General features: G+C 47.7%; 1 protein-coding gene across 1 annotated transcript; it reads left to right on the top strand.

Moving 5' to 3' along the window:
• The first annotated feature begins 873 nt into the window (after window positions 1-873).
• On the top strand, window positions 874-22,009 carry LOC129619404 (prostaglandin E2 omega-hydroxylase CYP4F21-like). Its single transcript, XM_055534682.1, has 14 exons — window positions 874-941; window positions 3,954-4,005; window positions 6,194-6,421; window positions 11,263-11,389; window positions 12,497-12,550; window positions 12,643-12,770; window positions 14,566-14,687; window positions 15,368-15,644; window positions 16,549-16,615; window positions 16,795-16,924; window positions 20,898-21,031; window positions 21,127-21,191; window positions 21,372-21,454; window positions 21,828-22,009. Exons 1-14 carry the CDS (start codon window positions 874-876, stop codon window positions 22,003-22,005), a joined length of 1,713 nt encoding a protein of 570 aa, XP_055390657.1. The 3' UTR covers window positions 22,006-22,009.
• The last annotated feature ends 373 nt before the right edge of the window (window positions 22,010-22,382 follow it).

Genomic DNA, 22,382 nt, shown 5'->3' with positions numbered 1-22,382 from the left:
TGCATGATAGTTGAAAATGACATTTGAAAACATTTTCCAATTGTTTATTACTAGTGTACAGCAGGGTTGGCATACCTTTTCTATAAAGACTCATATAGTAAATATTTCAGGCTTTAATACAGTCCATATTTAAAATTTTCTCCTCTTCCCCCCACTCCCTTACAATCCTTTTAAAATATAAAAAATTTTTTTGTGTGTGTATTTATCTTAGAAAGATAGGCCATAGCACAGATTTGATCCATAGACCATGGTTTGCTGACACGTAGAATATAGAAGTAGTGAAAGGGAAAGTCGCTCAGTCGTGTTCGACTCTTTGCGATTCCATGGGCTGTACAGTCCATGGAATTCTCCAGGCCAAAATACTGGAGTGAGTAGCCTTTCCCTTCTCCAGGGGATCTTTCCAACCCAGGGATTGATCCAGGTCTCCTGCATTACAGGCAGATTCTTTACTAGCTGAGCCACCAGGGAAGCCCAAGAATATTGGAGTGGGTAGCCTATCCCTTCTTCAGTGAATCTTCCCTACCCAGTAATCTAACCGGGGTCTCCTGCATTGCAGGCAGATTCTTTACCAACTGAGCTATCAGGGAAGCCTAAGAAATAGACTAAATTTTTTTTGGTACATTGACCATGAATCATTCCATGGATATTCCAGGTATATTGACAATGGATCATTCCTGTTGGAATACAAATAATGTTGCTATTACCTCAACTTTAAAGAAAAAATCCCTTTCCTTGATGCAGTTTTCCCACCAGTTAATGCATTATTTCTTTCTGCCACCATGGAGCTAACCCCTTCAAAGGGTTATCTATACTTGGGGGGTCAAATGTTCCCTTCCCACTTAAAAGCTTTCTCTTTTCACTAAGGGCTGTGATATGAATGAATGCGAGGAGGAGGAGGAGAGAGGCCTGGGGGCCATAGAGTTGCAGATGGTGCTGCACCTGTGAGTTTATTGTTGGTGCACACCCAGCCCTGGTCCAGCCACTGGCTGCTGTGCGGTTTGGGAGAAGTATCCTTTCCTCTTCTGAGTGTGTTGGAGGCTCCCTCTGCTGGAGGACATGGAAATAACAAATTCTAAGACATCCGGTCTCCATTCATTGAACGTGTGTGAGTGGCTGTGTGATTCTGTGTGTGATTGTGGCTCTGTGCACACATGTGTTATGGTATGTGTATATGAGTGTATGCATTTAATTGTCTGCATGGGTAGATGCATATGTGTATGTGTACATATGAACATGTGTGTTGTTGTACATAGCTTTTTGGTGTACCTAAGTGTATGCAACTGTAAGGGCACGTGGGTGTATGTAGTCCTGGTCTTGTGTGTCTTTATGCATATGTGACTGTGCATGTAATTGTGTTGCAAGTGTGGGTGTACATGTGTGTAAAGGTGTGAATGTATGTGTCTTGAAGTAACCGAACTATGTGTAACTATGTGTGCACCAATCAGGCTGTATTCCTGACAACAACTGCTGTGGGTGGCCTCTTCCTCTGTCCCCAGACCTCAGCTGTGCAGTGTATGCAGGATATCTGGAAAAATAATGCTTTTGAAGGAAGGAGCCCCGTCTAAGAACTGGTGGGTGCATGTTCTCTGCTGTCCCCCAGAGGAACTGAGCCCCATGTGCCCAGAGTGTGAGCTTCTTGATGAAGCAGACTTTTCCTTCTGCCTTCCCTTCCCAGCCTTACTTCTACAGTGCCTTACTGGCCTTTCCTGGCATCACTTTTCAAAGAAACAAATCACATTAACCCTTGCCTAGGGTCATTAGCAAATAAAGTAGTTGCATTTCAATCCTTGAATCAAGGTCTGCTTTCAAAGGATGCAAACTAAGAAACACACAGACTTACTTTTCCAATTGCCAAGGGTCTGTTGAAAAGTGAAAGTGTTAGTCACTTAGTCATGTCTGATTCTTTGAAACTCCATGGACTGTAGCCCACCAGGCTTCTCTGTCCATGGAATTCTCCAGGCAAGAATACTGGAATGGATAACTATTCCCGTCTCCAGGGAATCTTCCAGACCCAAGGATTGAATATGGGTATCCTGCATTGCAGACAGATTCTTTATCTTCTGAATCAACAGGGAAGCCCCAAGGGCTTGTTATTATTCCTTTTTTAATGAGGAGGAATGTGAAGTTCAGACGGCACATCAGTTGCCCAAGGTCATATAGCTGGAAAATGGCAAACCTAGCTTTGATCTAGAGCCCTCTGACCCCAACCCCAATGCTTGCTCTTCTCCTAGGAGCTTCTACCCTGCTAAGGTCAGAGGGAATGAACAGGGGATGTTCATAGTCTGCAAAATAACTGATGTCTGTACAAGGGGGACCTATGGCTTACGGCTGGTGCCCAAATCCTCATTCTGTTGTGAAATCAGGAAACAATGGCAGTTTTTCAAGCTTGGTGCTGACTGTGAGTCTGGGAGTGTTGTTATAAGCACTTAACTCTTTTAAATTTGTTTGATTTTCACAACTAACTTGAAAATACCCTCAGTTTTCAGGCAAGAAAATTGAGACACAGAAAGGTAGAGAGCTACCCAGATTAACTTAGCTGGTCCTGATTTGAACTTTGGCACTTGGAGTCCTTTTTCTGAACTGGGTTACTTTCTGGCTTTTCACAGTTTGTATATATTAAGTCCTGGTGCATGCCAGGCATGGCACTAAGCATTTACTCAGTATGTTACTATGCCTGACATTAAGCTTTCTCCTTTTAAAAATATAGTTTTTGTAATTACATGGATTAGTAATTGTGGTGAAAAGTGCTTTGCAGGTTTCATCTAAGGAAAGAAAACAGTTGGTTAAATGTAGACATTTAACAGAACCAAGGAGATCAAACCAGTCAATCCTAAAGGTAATCAGTGCTGAATATTCACTGGAAGGACTGATGCTGAAGCTGAAGCTCCAATACTTCGGCCACCTGATGCACAGAGCCAACTCATTAGAAAAGACCCTGATGCTGGGAAAGATTGAGGGCAGGAGAAGGGAATGACAGAGGGTGATAGGGTTGGATGGCATCATGGACTCAGTGGACCTGAATTTGAGCAAGCTCTGGGAGATAGTGAAGGTAAGGGAAGTCTGGTGTGCCACAGTTCATGGGGTGACAGAGAGTCAGACACCACTTACTGACTGAACAACAACAGAAATATTGATCCTTCTACTTCACCCTCCCGTTCCAGGATGTGGGTATAATACTTTATTTTTTGTGTGTGCCTACACAAACAGGGACACTCACATAACTGGTTTGTTGAGATCTCTGAGATGTCCCATCCCTTTGGGGAATGGAACAGTTGGGTCCTTCCAGGGACCTCAGATGAACTACATGAGAGTGGGTTTACGTAGGGGCCGTTTACAATGTACAGGCTGTGTAAACAAGAAATGTTGCTCACCATCTGGTTCTACAAGGTAAAATCATTAGCTGCTGCAGTTGCCAACTCAGGACAGGGAAGAGGGTGGGGCCCTACATACATGGAAAAATAGGAAAAATTGCCTTTAGATAGTTTCAGGTAAAATTTGCATGAGCCTGAATTTTTGTATCTTGCCATACTTAGAACAGTACTAAAATTATTAACTAAGAAATCTGTTCCTTATGACCTTCTCCCATGATGCATACTGGATTGCATATTCCCTTATCCAAAGTCATATATATGCTAACCTCTCTCTTTAGCTCCTTGGAGCAGTTCCTCAGAGCTATGTGAGAAACTGTATCCTGGGCTATAGTCCTCAGTAGGGTCTCTGAATCAAACTGAAACTCACTGCTCTTACGTCGTGTGTTTTTTATTTCAGTTGACAACAGGACAAGGGGAACCATCAGGTGTAGCACTCTGGGAGCTAGCAGCTGAGAGCTGACACCATCCCCAGGCCAGGGCATAGCTGATCCTGAAACCCAGAGAGATGAGCTGAAGCTGAAAGCAGCAGTGGCCATTGGAGAGGATGGATGTCAATCCTCTAACCTCTCTGGTTGCCTGCAGGGCCTTCCACTGGCCAAATGTCATCTCCTTTCTCTACCCAGAGAGGCTGCAAGTAGGTGGCTAAAAACTCCTGTTGTAACAAGGAAGAACAAATGTGACTCGACATTGGATCTGTTCCTCTAACATTTGTGCTAGGTTGGTGTGCTTACTCATGCTGGCTCTGCATCTTTGTCAAATATGTTGCCTAGAGTCTGAAATATATGGGCTTCCCAGGTGGTTCAGCACTAAAGAACCCACCTGCCAATGCAGGAGATGTGGGCTTTATCCCTGGGTTGGGAAAATTCCCTGGTGAAGGAAATGGCAACCCATCCCACTATTCTTGCCTGGGAAATCCCATGGACAGAGAAGCCTGGCAGGCTATGGTCCATGGGGTGGCAAAAGAATCAGACACGACTTAGAGACTAAGCAACAACAACAACAAATAGCCTGAAATATGCATGATCACACTTTCTCAAGACTCTACCTCTCAGCTTGACTTTTAAAGTCATAACACTTCGCATTCTTACAGCAATGAAAAGTTGCAGAACAGAAAATAACACCATACTGGGGGCTTTAGGATCCTCCACCTGAATCTCCCAGCCAGTGTTGAGGAGAAGGAGGTTTGGGGTCTCCCCAGCATCCTACCAGTGTCAGGACACTACCCCCACTCTCCTGCTCAGAAATTATGCCAGAAGCCCCATCCCTCAAGTTCTCTTACACCTTAGAACACCCCCAAAAGGCAGTTCTGGACAGGATCAAGTAAGGGCCAGGAGGGAAGCACCAGATCCTTTGGGTGGTTTATCCTGGATGTGGTAAGATGATCCACCTGATGATGAAAGGACCTCCAGGTATCTCTCCACTGGTGTCACCATATTGCCTGAAATTCCACCTGTGGAAATGGATTAATAGGGCATTGTCCCTTATGAGTGGGGGGTGGAACGGCATGGCAGAGGGAGAAGACGTAGGCTTGGTGGTTTGATACACCCGAGTGCCTTTCAGATGGGCAACTTAGGCTAGAGGCATGTTCTCTTTGAACCTCAGTTTGCTCTTCTCTTAAATAGGTATCTTCCTTCCTGCCCTCATGTGGGTCCCTCTGCCTGATCCCAGGGTGCTGGCCCAGAGCCCTGAGGGGAAGGTGATGTATTATCTTGCTGGCAGAACATCCTGAACACAGTGTGATTACCTTATGTAGAGCACGTGACTCACAGTAGGTGTGCTTTATGTAGGACACCTGATGCACACTAGGCATATATACATACAGCACTCCGCATACAGAAGCAGTGCTTTACATAGAGTGCCCAACACACGGTATGTGTCCTTTGCGCAGAGTACCACACACATAGTAGGTGTTCCTTATGTAGAGACCCTGGCATGTCATAGGCATGACTTGTGGAGAGTTCCCAGCACATAGTAGGTGTGCTTTATGTACAACCCCTGGCATACAGTAGGCAGGATTTATGCAGAGTCCTTGGCATGCAGTCAATGCACTTTCTATTGCCCACCTGGAACGTAGCAGGCACACTTTATGCAGAGTTTCTGACACACTGTAGGCTGCTTCTTCAGGTACCAGCACATAGAAGGCACTCTTCAAATATAGCCTTGTCTGCACCGAGTAGGCTTGCTCTAGGCGGACCACTGGCACACACTAACACAAGCACTGGTAGCCATCACTTTGCTTTCATTCCATCTCTTTTGAGGACTCCAGATTCTTCCCATTTTCCTCTGAGATCTTCTTTGGCCCCCCATCTCAAGGTCTCATTCAACATCCCACTGAGGATGGTCCGCACAGCCCATAGTCAGAGCGAGGGCGGGGCAGACCTCCACTCCCAGTTCCTTCCCCCCACCCCCTTGTGTGGACCCCGTTCTCTCTCAGCCCACCCCAGCCTGGCCCCTCACGCCTCCAGGTGCCCTCTTCTGATTGGCTGCTTTATCCCTGGACTCAGTCCAGTTCAGCCGCTCAGTCGTGTCCAACTCTTTGTGACCCCATGGACTGTAGGACGCCAAGCCTCCCTGTCCATCACCACTTCCCAGACTCAGATAAAGGTAATTTCCACTCAGACTGGTTTCTCTGCTCCTGTTCCTGGAAGACATGTTTCAACACAGGCCCTGGGCTGCGTGGAGGTGGGAGTTGAACTGCTGCCAGGCTGTGTGCCCTTCTTGCCCATCCCCAGCACTCACCCTGCCTCTCACTCCCTTGCTCCTCTCCCTCTTTCCATCTCTGCCTCACAGCTCACCATCACTGCCTCTTCCTTCATCCTCAGGATTCACCCTGCACCCCATTCGACCACAGGTTGCTGGAGCTGAGCATGTCCTGGCTGGGGCTCGGGCTGGTGGCAGCCTCCCCGTGGCTGCTGCTGCTGGTGGTCGGGGCCTCCTGGCTCCTGGCCCACATCCTGGCCTGGACCTACACCTTCTACAACAACTGTCGCTGCCTCCAGTGTTTTCCGCAGCCCCCAAAACTGAATTGGTTCTTCGCTCACCCGTACCTGGTGAGATTCCTGGGAGATCCTGGGAGATCAGGAATGGGGCTCAGGGTTTGGGCTGGGGTCTAGGACAGCAGAGAAGCCAGGGAGGCCTGGGAGGCCCCTCTTCCCTCCCTCCGTCATTCCTCTGCTCTGCTGCCGAGACCTTCCCTATGTGCTGTCTTTCCGGCCCTAGCCTGCTTTGGGGTCCATTTCCTGCCTGCCTTGCACACATTAGTGCACCTCTGAGGCCGGGCTGCACAGAACCTGGTCCCCTGGCCTCTCCAGTCTCCATGGTGGCCTTGAGGTCCTCTCAAGAGTGCTGTCCTGGGTCTGCTCTGCATGTGGTCCTTGTCCTTGTGACTTTTCACTTTGGGCTACAGCTTCCCCACAGGAATTATCTATCACTGCCCATCACCACACCTCCTCTTTCCAGGATCCCTCCTCTTATCTAATTCCCCTCCCTCTACCAAGATGCTCATAGCCCAACCTGGATAAAGTTGGCCAATGACCACCCATTCCAAGAAGCCTTCTTAGACCTCTCTCTCCTCCATGCCTGCCCACCTTATGCCTCAGATCTTGACTCTGACTTGGCCTTGCTCCTGATTAATCAAACAGCTCAACTGTCGAATTGCTTAATAAGCAACTCCCAGCTTGACGATGGTTCTGGGAAGCAGACTACAGTCCTTGGCTGGCTAATATTAGGATGCAAAATAAAGGTGTGATGACCTAAGTGATGAGCATGCCATCCCTTCCCTCTGTCAGGGTCAAAGGGATGGGTATCCAGCTCCTCCCATCTAACAGCTTAGCTAAGAGAGGTGTCCATCTTTTCTTTCTTGTCTTGGACAAGAGCTACCACTTGGTGGAGGATTTACTGAAATTTTACTGTTTATTGTGGCAAAGTTCAGAAGGCAGGGGAATTACAAATCTTCATGTGAAGATTTCCTAAGATTCTGGGTCTTGAAAGCATCTCAGCGAGTCTTCCCAGGTGGCGCTGGTTGTCAAGAACCCTGCCTGCCAATGCAGGTTAGATGGAAGAGAGGTGGGTTTGATCCCTGGGTTGGGAAGGTGCCCTAGTGGAGGGCACAGCAACCGACTTCAGTATTCTTGCCCGGAGAATCCCATGGACAGAGGAGCCTAACGGGCTGCAGTCCATGGGGTGGCCAAGTCGAACACGACTGAAGTGACTTAGCACACAAGGCACAGTGAGTATTGGAGGCAGCAGGAATGTTGCAAAGTTACTGCATTTCTGCCCTCCCCTCTAAGGGCTTGGTCATGGAGTATGGTCTTGGTCATTTTTCCTTCCTGTGGTCCCTCTTGCTGTGTGACCCCAGCTGAGTCACTCTCCCTCTCTGGACCAATCTCACCAAGTGCTTTGAACCCTCAATTTGGTACTTGAGGAGAAGAGAGTGAAAGGTTATTGCTGAACTACGAAAAAACGCCTGGATTCTTGGCCTCCGGAGGAGAAGAATTCAATCCGGGGCCAGAGACGAGGCTTGATGGCTCAGAGCTTTTGTGTAATAAAGTTTTATTAAAGTATAAAGGAGATAGAGAAAGTTTCTGACATATGCATTGGAAGGGGGCAGAAAGAGTACCCACCCCACCCCACCCCACCCCACCCCCTCACCCCACCCCCCTCCCCCACATCCCCTCCCCCGCCCCCCCGCTAGTTTTCAGTGGGATGTTATATAGTCACTAGCAGCTTGTTAATGAAAGAAAAAGTGAAGTGAAGTCGCTCAGTCGTGCCCGACTCTTTGCGACCCCATGGATGGCCTGCATCAAGCTCCTCCGTCCATGGGATTTTCAAGGCAAGAAGTACTGGAGTGGGTTGCCATTTCCTTCTCCAATGAAAGAAAGGAATGTCTTAAAACTCAGAATGGCACCAGGCCCCTCATCCATAAGACATAGTTTGGGATAATCTTGGCACCAGACAATTCATCCTGGGCCATAAAATGATTGACCTGAATCTTGTAGAAGGGCAGATTACCATACGAATAGTTTCGTTTACATAGATTAGGGGAACAATGTCTGAGTAAAAATACTTGTTTGTCAAGTCAGTTCTGAGCCATTAGGTGGAACCCACTTGAAGACAGAGTCTGGGGTAAATGCATAGCACATTAACATAGCTTAAGACAAACATTTCCATAAGAAAAATGCATTGGTTAACTCAAGGTTTGAGAATAGTTAACTTCCCCTGGAACCAGGTGTCGTTATGGCAACACAATATTTTAAGAGAAACATTTTAAAATTTGTATAGAGAAGGGAAAAAAATATGTGTGTGTGTGTATCTCTCTCTCTCTCTCTCTCTCTCTCTCACTACTTTGTTACCTCCTGCCGCTTAAGAGAGATAAAAAATGTCTGACGCTTAAGCCTATTTCCTCCATTTGGAGACCCCTGGCCTTCCTGCCTGTTACCCTCTCAGGATCAAGTCACAAAGGTGAACGTGACATGTTCACCTGCCAAGAGCCCCTGGGGGTATTTGTCAGGTTTGAATGAGGTATCCTGAGGGAGAGGATACTTTACCAGGAGGCAACCCATCCTTCTTTTCCTTTGGGTGCACAAGGTGTCAGCTTCTTCATTTATAGATGGCATAATTGAAAGTCCTGTCCATAGGTCTCAGAGAAATAGGCAGGACGTACTCTGCATGGAGCCAGTTGGGGGAGGGGGTTTCATGGGTCAGAGCTGCTGTCATGAGTGAGGGGCAGAATTCACATCTGTCCTTTGGGATTGGCCAGGGATGGAAGGCCCCAGGTGTGCAAGTGATTTATTACAAGGGACTGCAGGCTGCATGGACCAGCCAGAATAGGAGAGGATGTGGGATCAAAACCCAGGGACAAGCACTGAGGCCGCCCTGCTACCTACAAACCTCTCCAGTGGGGATCTCTTTCTGTGGCCACCCCTGGGGCTGAGACCATTCCCAGAACAAGAAAAAGTTTGGCTTCTCAAGATAAAGTCACCACACCTGTGGGCAAAGAGCCTGTCTTCTCCCTGTGCTCTGGGGTATCTCCTTGGGACTTGGAGGTGCTTCAGGGCCACTCCTCCACATGAGGGAAGGAGCAGGAGGAAGCAGAGACTCCCTCCATCTGTGTGGTATCTGACACACTGTCCACTGCAGTGGTTTCTTCTTGGGAGTGATGTCCTTGCATGCTTTCAGGTCCCCCCGACAGAGCAGGGCTTGAGAAAATTAACCCAGCTGGCAGCTGACTACTCCCATGGATATATGATCTGGTTTGGCCCCATCACTCCCGTGATCATTTTCTGCCACCCTGACATGCTCCGGAGCATCACCAATGCCTCAGGTACCCATGCAGAGCTTGTGGTGGTGGGTGTCATGACACATTTGAGGGATTCTAGCCCCTCCTTGCCAACTCTATGTGGCCCCTACAGGACCCTGGTCCCCCTTCCTTTCTTCTCTCTCAGCCACTTCCTCTTTGCTTCATGCATTTATCAAACTCCATCTCACTGACTCCTGTTTCTTCCCATGGCCATTTGGACCCCAACCTTGTACCCTGCTGAAGTTCATCCCCAATCTCAAGGTCTCATATCTGGACAGAGAGATCCTTGACCTGGTATGGTTGGTCAGGAACTGGCCAGCAGGAGATGGGCTGTGGCAATCCAGAGAAGAAACAAAATTCTCTGCTGGGGTGTGCTGGAAGGCTTCCTGGAAGAAGAGGTGCTGGAACTAGGTCTCGAACAATGAGAAGAAAATATTTCAAACCAGAGGGCAGAGTGACGCAGTGGGCATCCATAGTATCCCAGGCCCCCTGCCAGGCCAGCCCTCAGTCTCACTCATCTGCAGACCCAGAGCAATGAAGGCTTCTGGCTGGTGCAGGATTGGGGGCTGCTCTTCCTGTGACATCCACCTCTCTGGTGGGCCCATTTCATTTATCCTATCCTGTGGCTCAGCCACTCTAGTTCAGTGCTCTCCTTCTCCAGTCCCCAGGAATCTCCCTGAGGAGACTCCACCCCACTCTGTCTCCCTTCCCTTGCCCTCTGCCCCTCCCATCCAAGACAGACCAGGGGAATGGGCAGCTTCTGATGGAGACCTGGGTTCAGACACCAGAATGCTGAGTGACTCGGGGAAGGGTCCTGGCTCTCTCTGGTTGCTGAAGTCTCTTTCAGCTGTTAGTGGTGGAAATGCCACCCTGTATGGTCTAAGCAAAGGAAGGAAATCAACTGACTGTAAACTCCAAGGAGGGCTGCCTTCAGGCCCAGCTGGATCCAGGTCTTAAACAATGTTATCAGAAATCTGTTTTCATCATTTAGTGTTCATCTGTGATGGTTTTACTCTCATCTTGGTAAAACTGAATCTCAGACACTCAAACTCCATGGGAAAGGGAGTTCATTTACAACAGTTCTAGGAAAAGTTGAGGATTCCTTTTAATTTGTCTGATTTGGGTCATAAGACTAATTCCTGCAAACCTAAGATTCTGAGCATCCAGTCTTGGCACCATAAGGTCCACTGAGCTATTGTTTTGGGGCTCGGAGCAGTTGGATAATTAAGAATTCAGGCCATGGATTAAAGAGTCTTGGGCTGGTGTCTCAGGTTTACTGTCTGGGAGAGTGTGGGCAAGGGACTCCATCATTGAGAGCCTCAGTTTCCTTATCTGCAATACCAGGATGAAAGAGAAGTCAGGTGAACATGGTGTTTGGAATCCAAACAGGGAAAGAACCTCTCTATCCCTGTACCAGAGGGACCACAAAGGTTGTATATGACCAATGTGGGGAGGGAGCCCAGGAGAAAGCTCAGGACAGATGAGGAGCTGCCAGAGGTGACTCATGGGCTCAGGTGTGGATCTCTGCCCTGCAAATCCTGGCCTCTTGCAGCCTAGAAGAGTGTGAATTGGGTCCTTTCTGTTGCTCTCCAGATTCAGAGCTGGGAGGAAGGTCTCCTGTACACACAGGGCCTGGCCAGCACCTATGGGGAAGTGTGCTGCTCGTGGGGCGTGGGGGGCTGGCATGTGGTCATCTGCATCTTCCACCCCACTGCTCCAGGTAGACATGCTCTTGGCCATGGCTTGCCTGCTGCCACATCCTCCGTGTTGGGTGCAGACATGGGGGCTGTGGTAGAGATGCCTCTGCCTCTTTCTTACCTGGACTCTCACCTGCCTACTTCTGGTCATGTCTACTCACACCTAGGGCATATCTGTGTGCTGTCTGCTGTAGGCTATGTCTGGTCAGCTTTATGTTTCTACCTGGTTTCTGACTACAGCTGGTACATGTTTTACCTGGTGACACCTGGTATATGATTAAACCTGGGCTCAAATAGACATGGTCTGGGGTTGCTTCAGCTGTGGCCAAGGACATCTGAAACATTTGGGGGTCTGTCTTTTTCTTGCCTGAGATGCTGTTAGTGATTTTCTGGTTCTCCTGCTTGTCACGTCTGGGTCATATTTCAGGTTTGTTTAAGGTCTGAGACTCAGGGTCACTTTCAGACATTCTAGTGACCTTATGTGATCTTGTTTGATGCTCGTCTTAGAGTATGTCTGAGTCATGTCTGGGGCCCAGCCGGGGACACACCTGGTTTAGGTCTGTGACATCAGTGTATGTAAGCCCTGTGTGGGACTCATGTGGGGCAAATTCAGGCCAAGTTATATTGTCTTCAGGTCCATGCCAGAGCATGTTGTGTCATATCAGGCTGTGCCATGCATGTTGAGGCCATGTCAGGACATGTTAACACATGGGCCCATGTCACATATCTCAGGAGAGGTCAGAGTGCAGGGGCAGATGTGGTGTTCTAGGTCCCCATAAAGATGTTTTGTAGAGTGCTGGGCTATGCCTGTGTCTTCATAACATGTTGGACCATGTAAGAGCCATGTCAGGGAATGTTGAGGCATGTTGTATCTTGTTGGAGTGTTTCTGAGCACCTAAGAGTTGTGTCTATGGGCTCTGCCTTTGCTCTCCTCTGTCCTGCAGCCTGGTCTGGTTCCCCCACTCCCGTCACCTCTCCACCTGGCTTCTGGCTTCCAGTTCTCTTGGCCCCATTCCTGCTATGTAGGGCTCAGAGCGGGAATGCAGATTCCTGGCTGGGATACTCTATTCCACACAAAATTTCCTCCTTTCCCCATCTCCCTGGCCCCTGATGGTCCTTCTTCATGTCAGCTGCTGTCGCACCCAAGAACATGAATTTCTACAACTTTCTGAAGCCCTGGCTGGGTGAGTAACTGTGTGAAGGGGATTGGGGACAACCCTGGGGACCCAGGGGAAAGTTCTGCCCTTTGCCCACTCCCCGTGGCTGTCTCTGCTAGGGGATGGGCTCCTGCTGAGTGCTGGTGACAAGTGGAGTGGGCACCGCTGCATGCTGACACCTGCCTTCCACTTCAGCATCCTGAAGCCCTATATGAAGATTTTCACCAAGAGCACAGACATCATGCACGTGAGTCTCTTGAACCCAGGGTCCCATCTGGAGTCTTGGGGATAACGGGGACTCATAGACACCTTGTCTGGAACCTGGCTCTTGTGGGTGGCTTTAAGGCCATGGGCTCTTCCTTTCTGAACCGTGGTTTCCACAGTTGAAAAATAAGGATTATGTGATCCCTGCTTTGTAGGGTGGCCAAGATGACCTAATGGAATCATGTCTCTGGCACTTAAGAGATGCTCAGAAGGTGTTAGTTTCTACATTTTCCTCAAAGAGGCCTTGGAAGCTTGAGACATGTTTGGTAAAAATGATGGATATTTTGTAGTAGTTATTCTAGAGTAACAAGTCACTTAAAAACAGTAAGTGCTTGGTACTGAGAAGTCTGTGAGTCAGTTGGCTCATTCCTCTGGATGTAGACTGGGCCACTGGTGTATCTGTGATCAGCTAGGAAGTTTTGCTGATCTAGGGTCATTCTTCTTACATATTTTGGGCTTGGCTGGTTGCAGGCTGATCTCAGATGGCCTTACTCTGGGCAAAGGACTTCCTTTTATGTGATTCTCTCTCTTTAGAATGCATCTCAGGTTTGTTCACATGGCAGAAGCAGGGTTCCAACAGCCTGACAGGAAGGTGCAATGCTGCTTGGGAGCTTGGTTTAGGACAATCTACTCATCATTTTCACCAGAGTTTATTGGGAAAAGCAGGACTTACCCTGGTGGTTCAGTGGTAAAGAATTTGCCAGCAATGTAGGAGACATGGGTTTGATCCCTGGGTTGGGAACATCCCCTGGAGGAGGGCATGGAAACCCATTCCAGTATTCTTGCTGGGAGAATCCCATGGACAGAGGAGCCTAGAGGGCTGTGATCCATGAGTTCTCTAAGAGCTGGACAGGACTGACCAACTAAGTATAGCACACTTTGGCGAAAGTAGATTGAAGGCCAGCTCAGAATCAAAGTAGGCTCCACCTACTAATAGAAGTTACTGAAAAAGCACATTGCAAAGGGTTTGGATATATATACATAGGGAAGGTCAGGAATTTGTGACGTGGTTGTGTCTTTTCCATACTTGCAAGCTGACAAGGGAGCTTGTTACTGTTTTGTGGATTCTGTCAGAAGACATGAGAGTCCTGGGTCACTGACAAAGGATAGTTTTTTACTCTTGGCATAGCAAATGGCACCTTCTTCTTGCTGGTTTGCATTCTTCCTCCAAGTCAACAAATCCCATGTGGATGACAAATTTGGACTTTGACTGGTACCTACTCAAGTAGTATGTTTTATTATAGGGTGGAAGAATTCTAGATTTAGGGTGTCTGTGACTTTTAGAACTAGAAGCAAGCCTGATATTTTCCCAGGAGGAGACTTTACCTCACTCTTAAAGGTTGTTTGCTGCAAACACAACTCTGAGAAATAGTCCAGGTAAAGAACATCATGGACTGACAATTTTTTGGCATACCCAGCAAGATTATGCAAGAGCATTCAGGGCCCATGGAGAACTACCTCTCTACACATAGGAACAGTTTATTCATCAGTTTCCATCAGTGAAGGTGATGAAAGCTAAAATTTGCTTAGCACTTAACTTTATGCAGTAAGTTGACCAAGGGTACAGAGAGAGCAGGAGGGTGAGCCAAGATTTAAAACCAGATCACCTGACTCCCAGTCATGAGAACTTCATGTCCTAGCAATATAGTAACAGCTTCCACTCCCACTCAAGCCTCATACTCTCTGGAGATGATTTCCTGGGGCCAAGAGGCAGGGTCTGGGGGAGCCCACCCAGGTGGTTGGGAATGGGCCCTAACTCTGTCTCCTTCTCTGTCCAGACCAAGTGGGAGCGCCTGGTCACCCAGGGCCACACCCGTCTGGACATGTTTGAACATGTCAGCCTCCTGACCCTGGACAGTCTGCAGAAATGTGTCTTCAGTTTTGACAGCAATTGCCAGGAGTGAGTCTCGGCCAAGAGCCTGGGAACATGAGTCGTAGACCCAGGGTAGTAGACGGAGGAGGGAGGACTGGCCAGAGCAATCAGGAGGGCCTTCCTGAAGGAGGTGGCCCAGGGCAGGACAACCTGGGACAGGAACAAGGAAAGAGAAGGAGCTATCCTTTCAGGTAGGTAGACCTGTTTGATAAAGAACAGAAGGCTAGAATGAGAAAAGTATGTGCAATAGTGAGGAGAGACACTGGAAATAAGGTTGAAGGAGTGGGCAGGTAATATCTTAAGGACATTCTGAAGCCAGGCAAAGCGAATCTGACTAAAAGAATCCAACTGTCATATAGACATTGGATGTAAAAAGACTAGGGAAGGGGCTGGGCCACTGACCAGCTGGGAGAGGATAAGGTATGAGCTGGGTGGACGGCTCTGGAAAGGAGACGGGGGCGGTGAGAGAGACAGGAGAGAAACATGATATCTAAGCTGTGCTCCAAGTGCCTGGGGCATGGAGTCAGCTTATGGAGATGGGATGTGGGTTGAGAAGAGTCTGAAGAGTCACATCTTCTGGCTCATCCCCACACTGTATCTGTGAGCCATTTGCTCTTGGAGCCTCAGTTCCTGAAGGGAGGTAGCCGCTGGCTTCTGGGCTTCAGGTGTTTTAAGTTGTTGCCTCCCTTCATGCTTTCATCCTGTAGGAAGCCCAGTGAATATATCACCACCATCTTGGAGCTCTGTGAGCTTGTGGCAAAGCAGAACAAGCAGATCTTCCTGCACACCGACTTCCTGTACTTCCTCACCCCGGATGGGCGGCGCTTCTGCAGGGCCTGCCGCCTGGTGCACGACTTTACAGATTCCATCATCCAGGAGCGGCGCTGCACTCTCCCCAATGAGAATATTGATGACTTCCTTAAGGCCAAGGCCAAGGCGAAGACCAAGACTTTGGACTTCATTGATGTGCTTCTGCTGACCAAGGTAGGTTCCTCTGGGATCTGAGTTCAAGAGGTAGAATGGACTTTGATCTGATCAAAGAATTTGAATGGGATGTAGAGGGTCCTGGGGAGCCATGGAAGGTGCTTGTGGAAGGGAGAGATGGGTCAGGGATAAGTTTTAAAGATGACCATGTGGAATATTGCCAGTGGGGGACTACTAAGTCTGAAACTGTGAAGGGCCTGAGATTTCACTCAAATGGGAAACTAATAAGTCAGTCTACCACAGAGATAGACTGTGTACATATGTATGTGTATGTACAGTATACATACAGAATCCTGGATCAGAGCAGCCCATTTATTATTCATGGCAAAAACAGTAACCAGAGTAGAACTGTAGCTCTGCTACCCCATTCCTAAATTCCTTTGATGGCTCAAGTATGCTATTACCTGTACATGCCATCATACTTGCATCACATACCTCCAGATTTTTAAATTTGGAACTTACACAAGTCAGCTGATATATTTTCCCTTCTCCCTATGGAGAGAGGGAGAGAGAGAGACACAGGGAGAGAGATTATTCTGGAGCTTAAACGAACTCTTTTTGTTAAGAAGGCAAAGTCTAAAGTTTTTATATTTTTAAAACCCAGGTTCTAACCCAGGTTGCCAGGAACTTTTTTTTTTTCCTTTCAGAAATCCCTCATTATTTTGAAATATAAAAATATTTATGGGTGACTGATTATTTTTTCACCATGGACAACATAGGAGACAAAGAGGTCAAGGAGGAGGTCTCTGGGGTGGGGTCTCTGGTGACAGAGTGCACAGGCGGTTTAAAATTTCAGGGTGGGCTTGGGTCTCTGGATGGATAACGGGGCTTCAGAGATTGTCTCAGTTTAGCCTCAGAAACCCTCTGAGCTAGAGCAATTCTAGGGATCTTGCTTTCTCTCCAGGATGAAGATGGGAAGGGATTGTCAGACGAAGACATCCGGGCTGAAGCTGACACCTTTATGTTTGAGGGTGAGGCCCCAGTGTGAGAAAACGCAGGGATAGGGTGTCTCTAAGCCCAGGAACTAGCCCAGTGGACCCTGGACCACCCCATCCCTCTCCATCCTCCTCATGGGCTTTACTATGGGGGTGTTGTCCACCCTGTGGTGCTGAAGTAGTCCAGAGACACAAGTCTTTCTGGATGCCCCCAGGCCATGATACTACAGCCAGTGGCCTCTCCTGGATTCTGTACAACCTTGCAAAGCACCCAGAATACCAGGAGCGCTGCCGGCAGGAGGTGCAAGAGCTCCTGAGGGACCGTGAGTCTAAAGAGATTGAATGGTGAGTGCAAGTCTTCATGGCCTTTTTCTGAGCCTTTTTCATTGCCTCTGCTCCCTGGCTGGGGAAGAGAGAAATTTTTTTTTGCATTCTGTCACTTAGTGGAAATAGGAACAGAGCCCAGAGGCAGGATCTCATACCCAGCATGTGTGTGTGTGTGTGTGTGCGTGCGCGCGCTCACGTGCGCGTGCACATGCGTGTGCGCTAAGTTGCTTCAGTTGTGTCCAACTCTGTGCAACCATATGGACTATAGCCCCGCCAGGCTCCTCTGTCCATAGGCTTCTCCAGGCAAGAATACTGGAGTGGATTGCCATGCCCTCCTTCAGGGGATCTTCCCAACCCAGGGAATGAATCTGCATCTCTTATGTCTCCTGCACTGGCAGGCAGGTTCTTTACCACTAGTGCCACCTGGGAAGCCCACTCAGCATGGATAGGAGGGCAAAATTTGCTGGCTTTTGGCAGAGAAACCTGGATTTCTGAGATAATTAACAACAATATGTGAGGACAGATGATGCCACTTAGCACATATTCAGTAAGTGAACTTCGCCTCCACTCCCTGACTGTTTTCTCTGAAATTACATGTTTTCAAACATCTTCATGTCCTCAGTATTTGCTAATCTCCTGCCCCTTAATTCCTCATATTGTTGAGTCTAGGGTTCACTAGGATCACCTGCGTATTAAAGTCACCCAACTCCTTTCTTGGAACATCTGCAGCTTCATCCATCTAATCCCTACTTAGGAAACACTGCCATACTGCCTCTCTGTCCCCAGTTCTATGCCATCTCCAATTCTTCCCAGCCCAATTCCGTATGCTGGAGACTCAGGAAGGACCAGATCCAGTCTTTGCTTTTTAGGAGCTCCTAACCTGCTGTAGTGGAGAAGGAAATGGCAACCCACTCCAGTGTTCTTGCCTGGAGAATCCCAGGGACAGGGGAGCCTGGTGGGCTGCCGTCTATGGGGTTGCACAGAGTCGGACATGACTGAAGCGACTTAGCAGCAGCAACCTGCTGTAGAAATAGTCCCATGTCAGGACACTCCCAGTGTACATGGGCAGGGCTGGGATTTGGAACAAGAAGGGCCAAGTTGAGGGTGGAAAGAAGTGCCTCAGCAGAGACTCTGAGATATAGGCAGTAGATTTTTGGGTGCATTTGAGGTACATTTAGGTCAAGAAGACAGCTGGGAGAAAATGAAGAACTTGGGGGAAGGGATGAGAAAGAGGGAAAGTGAGAGAGAGAAAGGAAGGAGGGAGGGAGGAATTTGACTTGAATATGTAATTGACCTGTGGAAAGCAGATTACCTCATAATATTAATACACAGTATCCCAGAGTGTGAAGTGGATATCTATTTTTGGATATTCACGGAATCTTTAGGCTTGTAATCGAGTCTAAAATTTTAGCAAAGAGATTGTATTCACATGTTGTTAACTTAACCTTAAATACTCTTGTTGCTATGGTAAACCATATATTCTATCTGGATTGAGAAATATTAGAAGTTTAATTGGAAAATATGCATTCACATTTCTTGGTAAGTTTAATTCAGGTATTTTATATCATCACCATCATTTTTTTCTTGTATTATTTTTCTAAGTGTTACTTCTAATAGAAAAACTGATAATTTATGAATATAAATTTCTTGCCCAGTGAACATAGGAAATGCTAAATATTGAGTCTCATATCCATAAGAAAAAAAAAGATTGTTTCCTAAAATCTCTGGAACAACTGGGAAGCTACATGTAAAAAAGTTAATTCATCCTGCTTCTCATGTCTTGTAAGAAAGTAACATCCACATGAATCAAAGATTTAAAAAATGATGGTGTCTTAAAGGATCTAGAAGAAACCTTGGGAGGTTATAGCTCCAGAGTAGGGAAGACTCTATTTTTGAGACAAATCCTAAGAGACATACAAGAAAAGATTGATATACTATTTCACGAAATAGATAAAGAGCAGTGTCTATGGTATTCAGTATGCTAGTACATAATTTTTTAATGCAAAAAATACCTCTGGAAGCATACATAATCACTAGACAAACTGTAAGAAAGGGAGAGGAGTGCTATTGGTCCATAGATTTGGTGTTTTGTAGTTTTCCAATTTTGAGCTAGTTAACTGTATTTCAGTTCAGTTCAGTTCAGTTCAGTCACTCAGTCATATCCGACTCTTTGTGACCCCATGGACTGCAGCACGCCAGGCTTCCCTGTCCATCACCAACTCCTGGAGTTTACTGAAACTCATGAACATCGAGTCACTGATGCCATCCAAACATCTCATCCTCTGTCATCCCCTTCTCCTCCTGCCTTCAATCTTTCCCAGCATCAGGGTCTTTTCAAAAAGTCAGTTCTTCGCATCAGGTGGCCAAAGTATTGGAGTTTCAGCTTTAGCATCAGTCCTTCCAATGAATATTCAGGACTGATTTCTTTAGGATGGACTGGTTGGATCTCCCTGCAGTCCAAGGGACTCTCAAGAGTCTTCTCCAACACCACAGTTCAAAAGCATCAATTCTTTGGTGCTCAGCTTCCTTTATGGTCCAGCTCTCACATCCATACATGACTCTGGAAAAAACATAGCTTTGACTAGGTGGACCTTTGTTGGCAAAGTAATTTCTCTGCTTTTTAATATGCTGTCTAGGTTGTTCATAGTTTTTCTTCCAAGGAGTAAGCGTCTTTTAATTTCATGGCTGCAGTCACCATCTGCAGTGATTTTGGAGCCAAAGAAAATAAAGTCTGTTACTGGTTACCTCATCTATTTGCCATGAAGTAGTAGGACCGGATACTTAGTTTTCTGAATATTGAGTTTTAAGCCAACATTTTCACTTTCCTATTTCACTTTCATCAAGAGGCTCTTTAGTTCTTTGCCTTGGCTTCCCTGATGGCTCAGAGGGTAACTGTATTTAATTATTTTTAATTGGAGAATAATTGCTTTACAATGTTGTGTTGGTTTCTGCCATACAACAACATGAACTGGTCATAACTACAGACACACACACACACACACACCCCCTCCCTCTTGAGCCTGCCTCCTATCAGATCCTTATCCCACCACTCTAGGTCATCACAGAGTGCTAGGCTGGGCTCCTCATGTTATATAGCAGCTTCCTCTAGCTATCTATTTTACACACGGTAGTGTATATTTCAGAGAAGGCAATGGCACCCCACTCCAGTACTCTTGCCTGGCAAATCCCATGGATGGAGGAGCCTGGAAGGCTGCAGTCCATGGGGTCGCTGAGGGTCGGACATGACTGAGTGACTTCACTTTCACTTTTCACTTTCATGCATTGGAGAAGGAAATGGCAACCCACTCCAGTGTTCTTGCCTGGAGAATCCCAGGGACGGGGGAGCCTGGTGGGCTGCCATCTATGGGGTCGCACAGAGTCAGACACGACTGAAGCGACTTAGCAGCAGCAGTGTATATTTGTCAATGCTACTTTCTAAAGTCTATTGGATTTTATCTTCAATGCTTATAAAAACTTTTCCAGAGAATTCTCTTTCACTGTCTGCCAAAATGATGCATTTACTCCCACATTTCAAATGGCATTATCCTCCTTTTTTCTCCTGTTTAATTGCATTAGCTAGTATCTCTAGTCCTGTAATAAATAAGATAAACATTGAATCTGTTTCTTGCTTTACCTTTTGATTTTGCAATCTTGCCATAAAGAATGTTCCACATTCATACAAATTTGTAAATATTTCTATGGTTCACTTTTTGTTGATTTGTTCAGAAAAGCTTCTAAAAATATCTGACTAAATTTTTTCTAGTACTTCTGTGATATTGCTTTTCTTTCTCTCTTTTTAAAAACCATTTTATTGAGGTATGATGATCAAAGGAAAAGCTGTATATATTTATGTATATGACTTCATGAGTTTGGAGATATTTGATCCGTCTGTGATTTTGTTCTAGGCAGAGAGGATCTTATAGGGCAGTAGGAGGGCTGGTGTGGTGTCTCTCTTTTTTCACCCTAGATAATCGTCATGGGGTTTCCTTAGGGACGACCTGGCCCATTTGCCCTTCCTGACCATGTGCATCAAGGAGAGTCTGTGGTTGCACCCTCCAGTCGCGTTCAACTCTCGCTGCTGTACCCAGGACATTGTGCTCCCAGACGGCCGGGTCATCCCCAAAGGTGACCATAATGATTAGGGGAGGAGGTTCCTGGTAGGAAGAGGGGCCCATCAGGTAGGTTGGGCCTAGCTCTGACTGGTCCCTCCTGTTCCACAGGTGTTGTCTGCCGCATTGATATTTTCGGGACCCACCACAACCCATCTGTGTGGCCAGACCCTGAGGTGATGCCTCCTCCATGCCATACTTCCATCATCCCTGTCCATTCCCTTTGGGGCACCTGAGGGTGACTACAGAATTCTGACTGAGAAATCAGACATCACCTCCTTCCCACACATCTGCCTCTCCAAGGATGGACGTCCTGGGAGATACCACCCAGTAACCCTGTCTTGTCTTGCCCCCAGGTCTATGACCCCTTCCGCTTCGACCCAGAAAACATCAAAGGGAAGTCACCTCTGGCTTTTATTCCCTTCTCAGCAGGTCCCAGGTGAGGGCATTGGGCATTTGAGGTGAGGATGGAGTAGTGGGGGCGGGGGTCTGGGGCTGAGATTCCAGGCGTGACTGTGGGGGCAGGGAAGGGGCAAAACTGAAGATGGTCAGAGTTCTGGCACTCCTTCTCGCCCATCCCCCTGGCAATGGTAGTGGGCACAAAGCAGAGTCTGCAGTATGCTGAGAGCGGGGTTCCTTTGTCTGCCGGTCTGCATTCTAGACTGAGGTCTGGGCTAGGCTCAGGGGATATGCAAGTCCACGAGGGGGGTCCCAGGCATGGTTAGCTTTCTCTATCTCTGCCAGTCAGATTTCAGGCGCTGTGGGGCCGAGATGAGGGTTCCGTGTAGTCAGAGCCCTGACTCCTTCCACAGGAATTGCATTGGACAGACGTTTGCCATGACTGAGATGAAGGTGGTCCTCGCTCTCACCCTGCTGCGCTTCGCTTTTCGGCCAGACAAGGAGGAGCCATGCAGGAAGCCGGAGCTGATTCTGCGCGCGGAGGATGGACTTTGGCTTCAGGTGGAGCTGCTGAGCGCAGGCCCTCAGTGACTGAATGATCCACTACCACCCTACCTGGGACTCTCTACCGTCAAAAGGGTCCAGAGCTCCCCTTGCTGGCTCTCGGTGAGACTCAGGCCAACGTGATGACAGCATTTTATTCCTGGGACTCTGCCACGGCCTCACCCAAGTTCCGTTCACGTTTGCTTGAGTCTCACCGAGAACCAACAGGGGGCGCTCTGGGTGCTTTTGAAGATACAGAGGGTGGGCGTGGTTGATTGGAGGCGGGACCAGTTGCCATGTGCCCAATATTCTCTCTTTAGCTGACTGCCAGACTCGCACGGTGGTAGAGAATCTACCTGCCAAAGCTGGAGATGCAACAGATGGATCCCTGGGTTGGATCCCTGGGTCGGGAGTGTCCCCTGGAG

The sequence above is a fragment of the Bubalus kerabau genome, chromosome 1, assembly GCF_029407905.1.
Source record: "Bubalus kerabau isolate K-KA32 ecotype Philippines breed swamp buffalo chromosome 1, PCC_UOA_SB_1v2, whole genome shotgun sequence".
Lineage (NCBI taxonomy): Eukaryota > Metazoa > Chordata > Mammalia > Artiodactyla > Bovidae > Bubalus > Bubalus kerabau.
This window is presented reverse-complemented; position numbering and strand designations above follow the sequence as displayed.